The 17,841-nt window shown below is 43.9% G+C and overlaps 1 protein-coding gene and 1 non-coding gene across 3 annotated transcripts in view; both read left to right on the top strand.

Annotated features, from left to right (window-relative positions):
* FNBP1 (formin binding protein 1) overlaps positions 1 to 17,841 on the top strand; it is a 135,889-nt gene that overhangs the window by 112,789 nt on the left and 5,259 nt on the right. For both annotated transcript variants that reach the window (XM_021691795.2, XM_044920807.1), the window contains exons 11-15: positions 5,600 to 5,614; positions 9,386 to 9,495; positions 14,755 to 14,887; positions 16,285 to 16,406; positions 16,694 to 16,830. In XM_021691795.2, the coding sequence (XP_021547470.2) occupies positions 5,600 to 5,614; positions 9,386 to 9,495; positions 14,755 to 14,887; positions 16,285 to 16,406; positions 16,694 to 16,830 (517 nt within the window). The remainder of the gene's footprint in view (positions 1 to 5,599; positions 5,615 to 9,385; positions 9,496 to 14,754; positions 14,888 to 16,284; positions 16,407 to 16,693; positions 16,831 to 17,841) is intronic.
* Positions 1,089 to 1,196, top strand: LOC123326548. Its single transcript, XR_006541169.1, has one exon. It is a non-coding gene; the product is annotated as a U6 spliceosomal RNA (small nuclear RNA).

Below are 17,841 nucleotides of genomic sequence, written 5' to 3'. Positions count from 1 at the left end.
AACAGTAAGGACCTGGGATTCACCATAGCTAGAAAGAAGAACCACAATAGGAGGAGGAGAGAAGAAAGAAGGAAGCAGAATGGATGGAAAGAAGAAGAGAAAGCCAGCCAGCTGGCCCAGAGTCCTTTTGGTCTCGAGCACATTTTAGAAAGTCTTTTCCCTACTTCTCTTTTAAAACCTCTAAGTCATTAACATTCTACCTTGATTTTACCAAAAAAGGAAGCTTAGATTCAGTTTCCAAAGCCAACGACATCTGAGATGAGGAATTGGAAGTCACGTAGACTCAGAAAGTATTTGCTTGATAATTACTGAAACAATGTGAGTGTCACAAAGATACTTCTCTCTGAGCTAAGCTTCGGGGTTTGAAGGGGAAATGGCACGAAGTTACAGTGGTTTCTTTAGCTGTGTTGGTGAACTTATAAGATGGTGATAAAATATCTGTTGGCTGGAAGAGACCTAATGCCGGCTTTATCTTTAGAGGCTGGGATAATAAGCAACTGACATTTATTGAGCACTTACCATGTACCAGACTGTTCCGTGGGACCATTTACTTTTCTTCAACTGCCCTATGAGCCTAGGAACTACGACATCCTTATTTTCCTGATAAGAAAACTGAGGCCTAAAAAGATGAAGTTAGGAAGAGGTAAAGCTCACTGTCTGAGGTTCTGTGAAGTCCACACTCGGGGAGCATCTGTTATAATATGGTTGACTCACGAGTGGATGTCCTTTAGATCCCAGCTTGCCATTCGAATTAGGATCACCTGTGCCAAATTTACAGTTTTGTGCAATTGATCCCATCACCAAAAGGAGTTACCAGTTTGGTTTACAGTAAAAGATTGGAATAAAGTCATTTGGAGCCTCCCAAATAAATCGAACTGATCAGTGTAGTCTAAGCCATCCCCAAATATCCTATATAATGAATAATGAGGCGTGGCGATCAAGAATAAACAGACATGTGTGCCCAGTAAGGTCTTTTATCCTGACCTGTGGGGACTGCAATACAGCGGTCGTGGGATGTGTTCTCGTACAAACATAATTTTTACTCTTCCCTTCCTTTGGGTAAGAAAGAAGGTAAATGTATAATAGCTGTGACTAAAACAAGGGGCGGCACATATACTAAAATTGGAACGATACAGAGATTAGCACGGCCCCTCAGCATGGATGACACGCAAATTCGCGAAGCGTTCCGTATTTTAAAAATAAGTAAATAAATAGAATGAAGTACAATTCCCCCCCAATTCTTTATATGCAGAGTTCCTTTAATAAGGGAATCTCAACATTTTATGCAAAGAATACATATAGTTGGCGAAATTATCTTGTCTTAAGGTTTCCCAGCATATCAGGTTAAGAATTAGAAATGTAATTTCCTCAAGATTTCAAGAGAGCCATTGTTAGAAGGCAGAGTGTAGCTTCAGAAGTGGATGATGGATCGCGTTGAGCTCTATAATTAGATCTCAGTTCCTGGCTTGATCAGGCTGGCTTTTAAAACTCCCCGTCCATCCTGCTTGCTCATGGAAGAATTTCCAACATCTGGCCAGGGTGTTTTTGCGACATTATAAAGTTTCATGTTAACTGTCAGTCAGTTAACCCATCTCTCTGCCACTTGCAAAACCTTTACAGAGCACTCATTTATTATATTTCTAATAAGTACCTCTGCATGGTCTTTTGGAACCTCACGTAGAGTATGCTGAATATTTGTGATTGTTTACCATTTGTTTCTGTGTCTGTTTCATTCTCTCAACACTACACAGTCTGTTGGTTGCAAATGGTTTTCCGAATCTGTGTTTCATGATGTTCTGTAAATGTTTAGGAAAAGACCAAAGAATGTCAGTAATCAATAAGTGTACAGGAAAGATGGCTAAGAAAAATATAACCCTTCAAAAACAGTGAAATGAGAAACAAGTTATTATGATGATTTAGAGGAAAATCCCTCTTTTAAAAATTGTAATTAACAAAGTGAATTTTATTTCTTACTCTTTAAATCTGTGCTCAGCAAAAACTCAGTCAAAAATTTTTTTTCTCAATGCTTTGTTTTCCTGAGAGTTAACACACACACGTACACATTCTAGAAGAATTAGTAAATAAATAGAAACACATTTCTGCTTCCTTCGTTTTGGGTCAGCCTGTTCTTAGTGAGGGTCAGATTTGAGGTGCCTTCCTTCAGGAAGTAGAAGTGAACAAAAAAGAAAAAAAAAGAAGAAAAAGGAAATGCATCACAGAAGTAAAATTAGGAAGTTCAAAAATAAAAAACAAATCTGAAGTTTGGGAAATAAATTTGATTTTAAAGCAGTCTCAACCCAGAAGGTACACGGATTACAGGGCCCATGATGAAAATGATACTGTCCTTATATTTCCTTTATTCTTACTTTTTAACTTTAAGACTGTTGTGCCAAAGGTAGGAAAAGTGTCCTAGAATAATAGATCTGTGATTTTAACACATCTTTTGATTTATTGTGTTTTGCAGCTTTCAGATCCAGGTTTCAATCCTTTGTTCCTATTATCTGAATGATTTCTTAGCATAGGCGATTTTGTGTCTAAATAATTAACCAGGATAAAATGTTTTTTTGTTGTGCATCATTGGCATCTGTAAGAAAATTTTGTTTCACTGAACATTTCTAAAGTATGCCACCTGAGCATTATTAACCATTTTCTCATCTTTACCTAAGTCAAGGAAAAATGAAACTAGATAGTATGGTCTCGGTTTGCAATTTACAAATGTAATTTTGTTGTCTTAAATTAAGATTTCTCTTTCTGCTCTGGGCAAGGGCCTTCTAAATCTAAAATATGGACCTAGTTCCCCCGTGTTTTAGAGTTCATTGCATGGAAAAATCCCACCGAAGTTGATCAAAAGGTTTGGAAAACCCTTACCGTTGTTTGTCAGATGTTACAATTTCATGGTTACTTTCATTTTGTTTATTTTATCTTGTTCTCTTGCTGATTATTGGCAGACTCAGTCTTTCAGTTTTCACAAAGAACTCATGAAGAGGACGATAGGGAAACCCACGTATGCTTTTGAAGCTAGGGACTATGTTGTAAGTTCACCTGGGACGGCCAGGGCATACAACCTAGCACAGGTACTAACCCCTATGACAGCACCAAGACCGGGGACCTGGCAGTGAAATTCCCCCCGGGGAGGCCTGGACAGGGGAAGGGCCTCACTATTAGCATAAATTCAACCCCAAGCTACTTCATCTGGAAAGCTTGGGTGGGAAAGGGAACCCAACTTCCCAAGAACAACCAAGCTGCCTCAAAATGCCAATGGACCGAGCTTGGCTCTGCCCCCCCCCTCGCTGATCGTGACTGCCATCTGAGATGTCAGCGGGTGTGATTTTACGATGGGTGTGAATCTCACCCATAAACGCAGCCGCAGAGCGTGGTGCCCGGAGAAGGACACTCTTACACACGGCAGTTGTGTAGCTTGTACGAGGACCCACATCCCCGTTTGAAAGAGGTGGATCCGTCGGGGGGTTATGCCATGACGCTTGGAGAACCAAAACAATCACTGGGGGCGTGAGCGAGGTCATAGAGTAGTCACATGACTTCCCACGGACCTTCATTAAACACAGTTACTTGGATATTTATTTTCACTGTCCCCTTTCTTCGTACTTGAGGTTAGTACCTGTGGCTGAGCAGTAACACATGGACCCGCTGGCTCTGTGACCCCCTCATGTGTTATTGACATGTGTGGCTCCCAAGCCTCTATACTTGTTGCCTGAAACTGACAGCTTTTTAGCTCCTCGGATGTCTCGCAATGCAGTCTTAATGCACTCTTCACAAGTATTCTCTTAAATGATTCGGTTCCTAATGTTAAATGATCTAACTGGTGGGCTTACAACTTAAGACCGAAAACCGGTGTAGGATCGTTACAAGAATACCACATCCCGTGATGGTGCTTCTTGTAGATGACCCATTGCTGTCCACTTCAGAACATTGAATCTGTCTTGAAAGTCCGGTACTTCCTGTGGGTCCTCAGATTTATTTGCAATCCTAATGACTCATTTTTTTTTATTATGAAGCGGTAATATTCCTATGCTATTAGTTTTGGTGTTAGAATGCTTCTTTGGGAACGCTTAAGAAAGAGTATATAATTGATACATGCATATAAGTAACGGAAGTTAGCCGAATAGAGAACAGGTAGTATACGGAGTTCAAACGTCAGGTCTTTATAGACAATAATGTGTGAGAAAACATTTGTAGGGGGTAGTGTGCTTTGTAGGGAAGATATTTGCAAAGTTTTCTGCTGTGCACCCTGAGTGTTGTCTGTAAAGAACTCAAGTCGTGACAAACCGATCTGTGCTAAAGCTCACAGGAGGGGCCCACAAGAACAGTTAGGAGTGTGCATGTACGTACCTCGTTCTCCCAAAATTTTGTCTTACTGCTTCTTTCCTTAAAGTCTTTTTCCCCATAGGGGTGATTTCTTTAAAAGCTTGATGCCAATTTAAAAAGAAGTGTCCATTTTGAGTTCATCTTAAGAATAAGATTTTTAAAATCCGGTTAAGGAATTTTTAACACCCTGCACTCTCAATTTAAAATCAGAGGGCGCTTTCTTTGGTACTTTGTCTCCAACATATTTTTGATCGGGCTGCAGCTGCCTGAACTTTTAGGATTGACGACAGCTAAGTAAAAATTCACCGCGCTCTCAAAACACTGCTTTCCAGCCATAGAGCATGTCTCACCTGTTAATGAAGAGCCACATGTTTCTTTTTTCTAATTTGGAGATGCCTTTTAATCTGTTTTGTGCCCAGTAATCGCTCTACCTTTGCTAATCTCCAGGCCCAGCAAAATTGCACCAGCTGTCTCCTGATAATTGTCAGGAAACCCATAGCAAGGAGTACCCCTGGGTAGTTGAGATAATTGGCTCTCTGTTTCCTAACAGTAACTTTCAGGGCAGCTACCCCTGTTAGTTCCCCAAGTGCTGTGTAAACCCCGTGGGTAGGGCTCAGAGTGGATGGAGAGCCCCTGAATACACCTTCCACCGTTCCGGGGCATGGTTAGTGGTGCCAGAGTGTCGTCCTGCCTCCAGCCTGGTGCAGAGAGGCTTTCGGGATCCTGCAGATGGTTTCCTAGAGCAACTTCCAGCCCCTAGTTACCTGTTCACCCATTCAAGAGTTTGCCTTCATGCCTTCGAGAAATGCCAGTGTTCGCATTTATTAGAGTTCCTCAAGATAAATACATTACTTGTACGTTGTGGAAACAATTGTTCTTGAGACGCCCCCTGTAAGTAAAACTCTCCATGTGAAACGTGGTGAACAAAAGGCAATGTGACTCTTTTTGTCTTTTATTATCAGCATGTGTCACCAACTGCAAACTTATTTTAGCTTATAACCAGGCTGATGTGATCCACACAGAACTGTGAACAGAAACTCTCCTTTTCTATCTTTATTCTTTGCCCTGGCAACGTGGCAGCTAAAGGAAGGTTTTGGCAGGGGCCAGCCCCTCTTGTGAACGTTTGCACAGATCCGCTGCAAGTCATTTTCACAAGCGACAGGTGAATTTATGTGTTATGTTAATACGATGCAACTGACCAAATTCCTCTTCTTCTGATGTGTTGTCTCTCTCTTTCTTTTTTTCCCGTTACCTCTTCAATTTTTACGTGAAGCTTTCTCTCAAGCTGGTAAGCACAATTATTCTATGCATGTCCCGAATCTAATCAGGTTTTTTGGTGTATATTTCTGTTGCGTGTGCTTTCGTTGGTGTTTCTTCGTTAGACCTTTGCAATCCAAAGGTCCAGAATCTACAAGGGGCAATCTTAATCTTTTCAAGTTGCTAAGAAAATTAATGCTTAACTCATGATTTGGTTTCATTTCTTATTGGGGCCTTAAGAGGAGGACAGATGTTAATAAACTTTATTTAAATGTGAGCATAAATATAAATATTCGATATCGGGGAGTTTATTTATTGGATCATTTGGAATAAAGGTAAATTTAACAGCTAAAGATGCTCCTCCCTGGGAGCCACAGAAGCAGATGAAAAACATGGAAAGCCTGAGGGAGACGTGCAGGAATGGTGCCAGTCTCAGACTCAGGTCCAAGGCAGCCTGCAAGATTCGCAACCAATGGGATCTTGAAGTTGCAACATAAATAACGTGGGTGCCTTGTGCATAGCTGATTTAAGAAATCACAAGATGACTTTATGGACAGTTAAAAGAGCCTCCTAAGCCTTTCTAAAATAATTTACTTAGTATTCTATGTTGTTCCTACCTAATTGCATAGCCCTAGTAAACAGACTAATCATTAAACTTATTAAAAGAAACCCTTAACTCTATAACCCCTAACTATACTTGAGATATGTGTAAGTTCTCAACACCACAGCTGAGAATGTCCTAAAATTATGGACAGTGATAAGCTGCAACAATTCAACCAGGAATGAGGTCAGCTACTTTATGCACTGCTATTGATGATGCAGGATAATAGTTTCTGGTTGTCCTGATATACACATTTGTATGTGTGTACATGGATACATATATGTGTGGATATCCAGAATTTTTTCATCCTGACTCAGTATTTGGCAACCAACCCGACCCTAGAGAAAACAAATATTTTATTAAATGGAACATTTCTTAGACTGTGAAATAAAATCCCCAGACGAGTCCTTAATTAAGGTCTCTACGAGAAGGAAAACATTCTAAATGTTTCAATGAACTGCGTTCGGTGGCAGCATGAATTTGGGAGAAACTGGATCAATTAAGTAGGAGTCTCTCAGGTACCAGGGTTTCTTCTTTGCCCTTTCTGTATTTCTTCTTTTGCTGAGGGGCTAGCAGCAAAAGCTAATAGTATTAATAAATTAGGCGGTCTTTCTGTCTGAGATAAAAATCATTTGACCAACCTGGTATTGAATTGTTGCTTTATACCATTACTTGGAAGCCAGTAAAAAAGTGAAGCATTGCCTGGGGTGAAAAAAAAGTGTGAACTCTCAAGAAGCAGCTCATGCTTGTGCTATTGGGGAGAGATGCTCAGAAGCAAGCGTTTGAGTCCAGAAGTGTGAAACAAGGTCCTCCTAGAGGCTTAGCCACTTAAAATAGCCATATACGCATTGACCCCCTCTTGCAAAACCAGCGCCACCTCTGGGGCCAGTCTCTTTCCAAACTGGGCCACTCCAAAGATTTCAGAAAGTCTGCTCTGACTCAAAGCTAGAAATAAAAATTCCTTCATGGCAAAATGAATCATAGGTCAGAATATGGTTTAAAATAATCCAAGCCTTAATGGCCTTTTAAGGTGCTTCCAGACACCTGACGCACCTTTGGATCTAGAAGAAGCCGTGACCTGAATCTCCAAGGGCAATGCAAAGTTTGAGGCACGGTTCACGGGATTAGTTTCTAGATAACAATACAGAAACACAGACTACCTATTGAAAGGGACCTAATTCGTTCATTTATTATTTAATGGGTTTTAGTTCTCGTAAATAAAGTTGAATTTTTTGCTGTAGAGGATATCTGTTAATAAGTCACAAGTGCTGTTTATACACTGCAAACCTTACACCTGCTCACAGTCTACACCTGTGTCCCATACGGTAGCCGCCCATCACGTGTGCCTATTTAAATGTTCGTGAATTAAAATCCAATAAAAACGTAAAATTCAGTTCCACAGTTGCACTGGCCATGTTTCAAATGCTCAGTAGCCATGTGTAGCTACCGTATTCACCAGTGCAGAGATGAGAACTTTTCCATTCTTTGTAGAAAAAATTCTTTGGGGCTCCTAGCCCGTCATTAGGCTTCGGAACTATTGATGAATTAACACTGAGCACTCCCTGGATTTCCCGGCTTCTGAAGCAGCGCGTCTTTTGTTTTGTTGCATTCCAGCACCTAAAAACAAAACAAAACAATCCCCTGAATTTTGGAAAACATGCTCATGTGATTTAAGTAAAATCAGCATGAATACAAGGTATTGTGCTTTCAGGCTCAGTGACGGAGCTGAGCGAAGTGAAAAGCACACGGTTCAGGCTCCAAGTATTCCAACACGATAATCACATAGGGGACAGAAAAAACAAGCCTGATTTATTTCTACCCTGAAGATGAGTTTGGTTCATCTAAGCTTTAGAGGCAACTGAGCTTGCTTGGCTTGCCGTGAGGGACTAGCCACTTGTGTTGTGGTTTCACTCATCTCTCCCTCTCTTTCTCTTACGCACGGACACACATACACACGCACGCACGAGTCTAAGAACATCAGCTGAAAGGCTTGTGCGTGACCTTCGGCTAAACTCGGCTGCCTCACACGCTCCCAGCACAGCCCTGGCATTCTGTCCTAAGCAGCCAAGGAACCTGGTCACAAGCACTATGTCAGCTGCTTGGCAAATTCAGCTCAGTTTTGGAATTATATTACCCGGCTCCTCTCTTCCACCCACGCCCCCAAGCCAGCCTGTTTCATTGGTTCGAGAGTAAAATCTCTTCTAAAATTCCTTGGCTTCTCCCTGGCGATTGAATAGGTTTCTCTTTCTTTATGAAAATCGCTTCATTGAAGCAAAGGCACTTGATCACCGACAGCTTCAGCCGCAGCTTCTGACACGTAAGCATCTGCAGGAGTCTGGAAGCTCGCTGTTGATGTGTTCTACTGCAATCGCCTGCACCGAGGAAAGCTACTAATTGTTTCTGAAAGGGGATCAAGATATCCAAATAGGCTCCTTCTGCTGGATTGGAAATAGCTGGCTTGGATTTCGGGCGCTGGGAAGTTGGTGTGGAGGTTGGGGGGGCGCATTCTATGTGGATTTGCTGAAGTCACCCTACAGATGTCAGAAAGGAGTGACCAGACTTTGAGAGGCCGTGGAGGGGAGAGTGCAGGGGGTGGTGGAGGGGAGAGAGGGGGAGAATAGATGTTTTAATGTCCTTCCCCCCACCACATTCTCTGAGGAACAGACGTCCCATCTGTCACTTGGTGGGGATGGAAACTTTTGGCCTCAGCCTGTGTGGTGAAGTGGAAAGACTCCGAGTAGGGAGTAAAACAGTGCCTTCGACATGAGACCGTTGATGATGGGGGCACTTGTCCCTGTGTTGTATGGGGGAGCAGAAACCTTAAACTTCCTTCACGCTCCAGTGTTGGCTACCAGCACTGACGGGCAAGTGAAGAATCTGCCTCAGAATTTGTTTTTCATCGATTCTCTTGGGGGGGGCAGAATTTTTTCTTCCCCTCCCTCCTCCTGCAGCCTTGCTCCTTGCCTTGCGGAGGTGGTTTGGCCAGCAAGCCTGGACGAACCGGTGTGTGGGACTTTTTTGCAGTTTGCATGCATTGATCTTGCATCTCAGCTGGGTGTCGTGGGAAAGAACTTCCCTTTAGTTCATGAGAACACATGCAGACATCTGCATCCCCTGGTGTCTGGGGAATGTGTCCTGCGGGCTTCACTCGGTGTCTGTCCTCAAGGAGGAGCGCTGGCTCATGCCTGTTTGCATTTGCAGGGCGCCACGCCAGAGGATTTCAGCAACCTCCCGCCCGAGCAGAGAAGGAAAAAGCTGCAGCAGAAAGTCGATGAATTAAATAAAGAAATTCAAAAGGAGATGGATCAAAGGTAGAGTGGAGCGAATTTCTTATTTAGAAATTCAGGTTCAGTGTGGAAAGATGGGAAATCCTAAAACAGCTTCAAGAGTAGTGATTATTTCAGCCGTGTGTTTTTTTTCATGGAGGGTCTACTGGATGGCTTCATTACAGATCGGGAGAATTCTTTTAACAAATAGGTTTTACTCTCAGTTTGGAGAACAAAATACATTTGGCTATCTTTTTTTTTTCTGTATTTCTGTACTTTTTTAAAATTTTTATTTCTCTTTAAGTTTTAAATTTTAATTCCAGTTATATTAGTTTCAGGTGTACAATATGGTGGTTCAACACTTCTACACATGACTCGGTACTCGTTACGATAAGTGTCCCCTTAGTCTCCTTCACCTGTTTCACCCATCCCCCACCCTCTTCTTTTTTTTTTAATCTTACGTATGTAGCTGAGTTTTTTGTACAAATGAGGAAGAGATACGTGGTGTGAATCCTGCCCCCTTCCCTTGCCCCACGTTCTAGCTTTGGGTCTAAAATGTCCTTGTCTTTCTGTTTGAGGATAAGTGACAGTCAACCTTTCCAGAGGTTCCCGTGTCTCCTTATCTTGTTATAGAGCGTACTGATAGTGTCTAGAAAACAGATCATAGTATGTCTTATTACACACACACCACCGGCCATCAGAGTTATGATGTTTGCCTGCTCTTGAGAAGCTTCTGCATCAGGATCCCACTGCTGGGGTTCCCGGTTTTCTGAGCTGTTTTGTAAGTTTGATCCCAGGATGGTATATATGCAAAAAATAATAAGAAAAGATTTTATATCTCTTCATTTGCGCTTCCCTTCCCACATTTATAACCTGTAGATCTTTTCTGTCACTTAGGGGTTACTTGCTAATGAATCTGATTGAAAAACCACTTTATTATTTGTCTCTCACCTTATAAATTCTCAGAGTGAATTAGGTGAATCATGCATCTATTTGAGATTTTCTAAAAGATAACTTGAGATTTTGTGCCCTGTACACAGGCCAAAAAGTGATTCTACATAAATTTAATTATGGCGGGGACACCTGGGTGGCTCAGTTGGTTGAGCGACTGCCTTCGGCTCAGGTCATGATCCCGGAGTCCTGGGATCGAGTCCCACATCAGGCTCCCAGCTCAGCAGGGAGCCTGCTTCTCCCTCTGGCTCTCTACCCTCTCATGCTGTTTCTCTCTCTCTCTCAAATAAATAAATAAAATCTTTAAAAAAAAAAAATTTAGGGCGCCTGGGTGGCTCAGTTGGTTAAGCAACTGCCTTCGGCTCAGGTCATGATCCTGGAGTCCCGGGATCGAGTCCCGCATTGGGCTCCCTGCTCAGCGGGGAGTCTGCTTCTCCCTCTCCCGCTCCCCCCTCTTGTGCTCTCTCTCTCTCTCACTCTCTCTCTCAAATAAATAAATAAAATCTTTTAAAAAAAATTTAGTTACGGCGAAGCTGGGGTTAAAATTTGGTTATGCAAAAAGCCAAGAAACAAACAAAATTGGGGAGGCAGTACAGTTTAGTACATGGCAAAAGAAAAGTAGTTGCTTATTCGTTTACTTCTGGTAGAGCAACTCCTGAAAAATGGGTGGTTTTATTTATTTTTATTTATTTTTTAGAGCGAGAGAAATCGTGGGGGTGGGGGCGTAGAGAGGCATAGGGAGAGAGAGACTCTCAAGCAGACTCCACACCCAGTGCAGAGCCCAATGCGGGGCTCAATCCCACGACCCTGAGATCATGACCTGAGCCGAAATCAAGAGTCAGATGCTGAACCGACGGAGCCACCCAAGCACCCCAAATGGGTAGTTTTATAAACCCTGGTACAGTGCATAACAAACAGCGCATATAATTAACTTCGGTTTTGTTTTGTGTTAGAAATACACCTCATGAGATGAAAATTTTCTTTATCCTTTTTATTACATGTGGGACCATATATAAAAAGGGTCATGTATATATAAACCAGTTAAATCTCGGGGTGTTGAATAAGTAATATTCTGTATGGGAGTAAGAAGTTCTGGCTCGGGTATTTGAAACGACATTGAAGAAGGTCGTGGACACTATTGTCCAATAGTTATACAGAAAAATTTCTCTGCCACTTGGGTTGTGGCCGCGGAAGCTGGTTAACCTTTTAACCCTCACAGCGGCCTTGCTGGTAAGAAGGCAAATCCAGTTTAACCATTTACTTGATGACTGTTTATTGAGCATTTATTGTGTACAAGGAAGTATCCTAGATCCTGGGAATAAAGCGATGAACAAAACACATGAAAACCTCTGCTCTCATGCAACTTACATTTTGTACAAGAGGGACAAGGCAGGACTAATCAAAAGCACAAAGTGTGAGGGCAGATTTAAAACACCCTGGGGTTCAGGGGTGCCCGGCTGGCTCAGTCAGAGGAGTGTACGACTCTTGATCTCCAGGTTGTGGGTTCGAGCCGCACGTGGCATACAGAGATGACTTAAATAAATAAAACTTAAAAATAAATTAAAATACCCTGGGTTCAAACCTGGTTCCGCCTATTTCTGTTGCAGACTTTGGATAAGCTTCTTAACCTCTTCTTGATCTTAACCTCTTAACTTTACCTCGGTTTCCTCATCTTGAAAAGGAAGTTAATAGTGAGGATTAAATGTGTCAGTGTATGGAGGTGCTTGGACCAATGCCTTGCACATAGTGTGTATAAAATAAAATGAATATGTTCAGTGTCAACAGACTACATGTCCCAATTAGATTTTCAGACTGAAAAACAAACAACCCAAAATCCACCTGTATGCTACCTACAAAAGGCACATCTAACTCATAAGGTATAAAAAAATAACATACCTCATAAGGTATAGACAGATTGAAAATAAAAGAATGGAAAAAGATATACCACCCACGCACTGGTTGACCAGTGCCAGCCAGAGGAAGACTGACTTTCAGGCCAAAAAAACCCTCAAACTATTAAGCTCAAGAAGGTCAACTTCATAACATTAAATGCTTTGAGTAACAAACAGCCCAGTTTAAAGCTGTAGGACTGTCTGATCTCAAAACATAAAAAAGGTTATACTATTAACCCTTTCCCATGAGTATGTACAAGAAATACAAACACGTCACTGTTGGGGGAGATGTTCAATGCACTTCTCTGAATAACTAGTAAAACAAATTAACAGATTCAGGGTAGAATATTTAAATAATATAATTGACAAAATCGACCTCAATCATGTCTATCCAATAATTGCATGGTGCACATTCTTTTCAAGCACACACACAACATTTCCAACAATTGAGCATATCCTGTTTTCACAAAGCAAATCTCAACAAACATCCAAGGGTAGACACCATTCAAGGTGTGTTCTCTGAAGCCTGCAGTAAAGCTGGGTACCAATAACAAACATTTAGAAATTAAGAAATGTAGCCCTAGATAACTCAAAGACTAAAGAAGAAATCATAAGAGACATTGGAAACACATACCTGTACCCCTGAAACAAATAATACATTATATGTTAAAAAAGAAAAAAGAAAAAAAGAAACACACTGACAGCACAACAAAGAGGGGAAAAAAAGAGAGACATTGGAAGATACTGGAGCAGAGCTGAACCTGAACCCATATTCTATACATCAGTTACTGGGCTGTCACTAAGGCAACGCTCCTAAAGGGAATGATATCCTTCCGTATGTATTAAAAACAAAAAACACTAAACATCAGTGAGCTAAGTGTCCATCTCAAGAAGTTCGAAAAAGCACAGCAAATTGAACCAAAGAAAACAGAAGCAAGAGTGTAAATTAGTGACATAGAAAAACATACGCACTCAACAAAGAGGATCAACAAATCCAAAAGTTGGTTCCTTGAAAAGATGAACAAAATTAAACTTCTGGAGAGACCTACCAGGAGAGACAGGAGGAGAAGAATCAAAGGTAATGAATCTCGACAAGTCTTTCGAGAAGTTTTGCAGAGAGGTAGGACAGTAGCTCGAGGTGTAGGCATAAAGTCAAGAGAGGAATTTGGTAAAGGTAGACACTACAGCTTGTTTGTAGTAAGAGCATTTATTCATCTCAGATACTTACTGAGCATCTACTGCATGCCATGTAGTGTCCCACCACTGGGGAGACACCAAGTTAACAAAAGAGCTTGAGCCCGAGAGCTTCCATTCTAGTAGGAAGAGACCGACAATAAACAATAACAAGCATAATAACAACTTATATAATGTTGGAAAGCGATACACGCTGTGGGAAAGAAGGAAGTGGAGAAAAGTCAGGGGGCGCGGGGAGTGCAGGTGGAGGGGGAGGGCTGTAGTGGAGAGGGGACCTCAGGGAAAGTGAACAGTCAGTACCCACAAAGGAGCAGCGGGTCGGAAGGGCTCAGAAGGGCTCAGAAGGGCTCAGATGCGAGGGGATGGGCCCAGGCCTGGTGAGGACTCGTGGAAATTCTCTTCCTGTTATTTCTGTATTTTCAGTTAAACTATTTCCCATGACTCAAAATAGGGTTTGGTTCATTGGTCTTATGTTGTATAACAGGTTGAGGCTGCCTTTTACTGAAGCTCATTAAAATTGGCCCCCTTACCAGCTGCAGAGTCATTTGCTCTAAACTTTTAACACCTCGAACCCTACTGAAAGTCTCTCAGAACCAGAGTTCAGAATTAATAGAGCTCTTTGGTCCCAGAGATAACCCCAAGCTTGGCTGCAGCGCTCCTGTGGGGATTCATTTACTCAGGTTGCTGTGGGCGGGCCGCCAACACGATTTCAAGAAGGGTGTGGGATCTTGCGATACGTAGCTTTGAGACTCAGTTACCTGCCTGTCATGGATACCAACTGTGGGTTTGGTTTCTTAATAGTTGAAAGAGTGTGTAATAAAATTTCCAAAGCAGTTAACCGTGCTTCTCCATGAGGGGAACATATGGTAGCCCACAAGACCAGGATGCGGGCTGGAGCTTCGGTTTGCACGAAAAATGTGCGCCTGAGTATTTGGGCTTTGTTTGTTTTTGTTGTTTTTTGGGGCAAAAGGCAAAGGCACAGGATTGATTTATGTTTCTCAGTTGCTGAGGGCAGAGGGAGGTACCACATACCGTTCAGAAAAGGCAACCGAAATTTTCATATCCATCTCTGGATTATACAGACCTCGGGAGCAGAATTCTTACGGAGTTTTAGGATGAAAGCCGGCCCCAATACTCCCTTCCAACCCACGTGGTGACATCGCCTTCCCGCGCTCCCATTCACACGGCATGCAAGATGATGGGAGAATACACTAGGCGGGTGACACTCACCTTTACCGTGTCCTGCTCCCTCCTTTTTTTTTTTCAGAGATGCCATAACAAAAATGAAAGATGTTTACCTGAAGAATCCTCAGATGGGAGACCCAGCCAGTTTGGATCACAAATTAACCGAAGTCAGCCAAAATATAGAGAAACTGCGGCTAGAATCCCAGAAATTTGAGGTATGAAAACGCTGTGGGTGGTGAAAAGCTCTGTTGGAAAAAAAAGAAAGCAAGGAAGGGCTGTGGATGCTGTAGAACACCAGCGATTCGTGCAAGAGATGCGGCTGGAGGGTGTCGGGGGGGCTTGGCAAGTTGTGATAAAAGGAAAAGTGGTCACCCACCAGCTGTTCTGCCCCTCGGCATGCCCTCTGCCCAGGATGTCCCCTAAAACCGACATGCACGGTTGTATTTGGACGCGTTGTTCTTTGGTTTAAGTGCTTCGCTTAGTCGGTCCTGTTCTAGCGCCTGTTGATAATGGATACAGCTGCCAGTGTGCCATTGTGAATCCAGAAGTGAAAAAAAATCAAGTCAAATACGTTATGGTTCTTACAAAGGACCCATCATCAAAGGGTCATAGAGGTGACCACCTCTGAGAGACACAAATTAGAAATGAGTAGGAAAGATAAATGTTTTAAGGAGGGAAAGAGAAGCACTTGAGAGCTATGGACAGAAGGCTTCTTTTACCCACAAATTTCGAGGCTACAGAACATGGAAAAATATATCAGTGACTGATCGCTCCAGTTGGAATCGGTTACTTCTAGCAACGAAGGGTCAGATACAGCTTTTTAAGATTCTTCCTAGAATCCGTCAATCAGTTACTACTGTTGGAGGGTTTAGAACCTAGAAATGTTCTTTCCTGGTCATTGTTATCCTTTGGCCTTTTTTACACTATTTCAAATGTTGCCCAAGATAATTTTATCTTTTATCTTATTTGATTTCCTGTATATACGTTTCTTTACTATTAAAAAGAGTGACATACTCCTCAAAACAAGAAAAGGTGAGTGTAGCTTTCACACTGAGTCACCGCTGACGTGCGGCAAGAGTCTCCTCTTCTCCGGTGGGACCTCACGGTCACAAACTTTTGGAACCAGAAGGAACTAGAAGCAACTTACCTGAAATCACACAGCTGTCTTAAAAAGCCCAAGAGTAGAGGGGCACCCGGGTGGCTCAGTCGGTTAAGCGTCCGATGCTTGATCTCAGCTCAGGGCTTGATCTCATGGTTGTGAGTTCAGGCTCTGCATCGGGCTCCACGCTGGGCATGGAGCCTACTTTAAAAAAAAAAAAAAGTTAAAAAAAAAGCCCAAGAGTCTAACACAGTCCAGCGCTCTTTCTGCCCCATTGTGACAGTTGCCTAAACACGTTTGCTTCTACTTCTCCAACATGAGATTCACTAGGAGCAGTTGCCTGTGGGTGCCTTATACAGCTGAATGCAGAGACCCTAGAGACCCCCCCGTGTGGTCCTTCTCGAGTCTCAGCTTCAGTGACCATTGAGCCCCCCGAATTTGGGGCCTGTAAGACTCCCTGGCCGGGCCCTCAGCTGAGCTCAGAGCAGCGTCTTTGGTGGCTTTTGCTCGCAGGCCTGGCTGGCGGAGGTGGAAGGCAGGCTGCCGGCGCGCAGCGAGCAGGCCCGCCGGCAGAGTGGAATGTTCGACGCCCAGAACCCGGCCACGGTCAACAACTGTGCCCAGGACCGCGAGAGGTACAGTATCTGTACCGCGCCTGGCGTCCGGCGGGGAGCAGGTTTGCTTTGTGTTCGGGGCCTGATTCTGGAGGCTGCAGACGAGCGTGAGGCACTTGCTCTGTTCCCAAGAGCCCAAGATGCCTGACCTGCCCCTTCCCCACCGCGCGGGTCCCTAGTGCCACGTGGGGCGGCGACGGAGCATGTGGGTGACCTGCGATGGCCTTGGTGACGGCAGTCCGGGGGGGGGTGCAAGTGCATCACTGGGCAGTCGCTATAGTTGCTGTGTGGTTTCCTTTCTTGAGCAGCCCGGATGGCAGTTACACGGAGGAGCAGAGTCAGGAGGGTGAGGTGAAGGTGCTGGCCACGGACTTCGACGACGAGTTTGATGAGGAGGAGCCCCTGCCCGCCATCGGGACCTGCAAAGCCCTCTACACGTTCGAAGGTGACCTGCGTCCGCCCGGTTCCCCGCTTGCGCACGCTGTCCCTCCTCCTGCTGTGATTGGACCTTCTTCCAGATCTATCTCTCTCGTCTTACCCTATCGTTCTGCTCACCGTCATCATCATCATCATTTGGTTCATGGCTACACGTTTTGCCCGTTGGTCCATACAATGGAACAGTTTCCGTGCAGCTTACTTGCAGCAGATAGCGTGAAATAATGATGATTTCATCCGTTCGTCCAGTATTTCCGGGAGCTCCTGTCTTGTAAAGCCCCCAAAGGGGTGGGATACGGGCGGGTCGGTGTGGCATCCGCCCCCGGAGAGAGCAGACACACATTTGGGGGAGGTCAGCTGACAGCACTTACAGAGGTGGGGTCCGGAGCCATGGGGGTTCATGGGACTGCGAGCTCACTTCCTTAAGAGAATTAATTCAGGGAACTCTGCAGGATGCTCTGCACCCGAGGCAGGGAGGTGAGAGAAGCAGGGGCCCGTGTGGCTGGAGCTTAGACGTCTTGGGTAGGAGTAGTGGAATCTGAGGCTAGGAATGGTGTCCTTGAGGGGGGAGGTGGGCAAGAATCGTTTGGATTGTTTGGGGCCACAGTTGAGGAGCTATTGAAAGCGTTTGAGCAGGGAGTTGATACCATTAGAGCTGTACCTTAGGACATGTATTGTCCTGTGTGTGGGGCCCATTGGAGACCAGGGATGAAGGGTTCGAAAGACTAGCCTGGAGTTGCCAGAACGATGTCCCGTAGAAAGATATTAAGGATGCTGTGGAAGAAGCGTCCGAGCTCAGGGAGGTTTGGGAAGCCCTGGGACAGATGGATCTTCCAGAGCTCCTCACAACAGACCACGTGTTCAGCGCGACAAGAAAGCACCAGGTTCAACGTCGCCAACTTAACCCCATTCCCGTGCCCCGGCCCCACCCCCACGGCCCCCCTGTGAGCAGCTCCCCAGACAGTCTGCCCTTGAGAATTCTGTGTGAGCAGTGGGGCGCTAGACTTGGGCAGTTATCTTA

This window comes from Neomonachus schauinslandi, chromosome 13 (genome assembly GCF_002201575.2).
Source record: "Neomonachus schauinslandi chromosome 13, ASM220157v2, whole genome shotgun sequence".
Taxonomy (NCBI): Eukaryota; Metazoa; Chordata; class Mammalia; order Carnivora; family Phocidae; genus Neomonachus; species Neomonachus schauinslandi.
The sequence above is the reverse complement of the archived record's forward strand: the minus strand, read 5'-3'. Positions and strand labels throughout refer to the sequence as shown.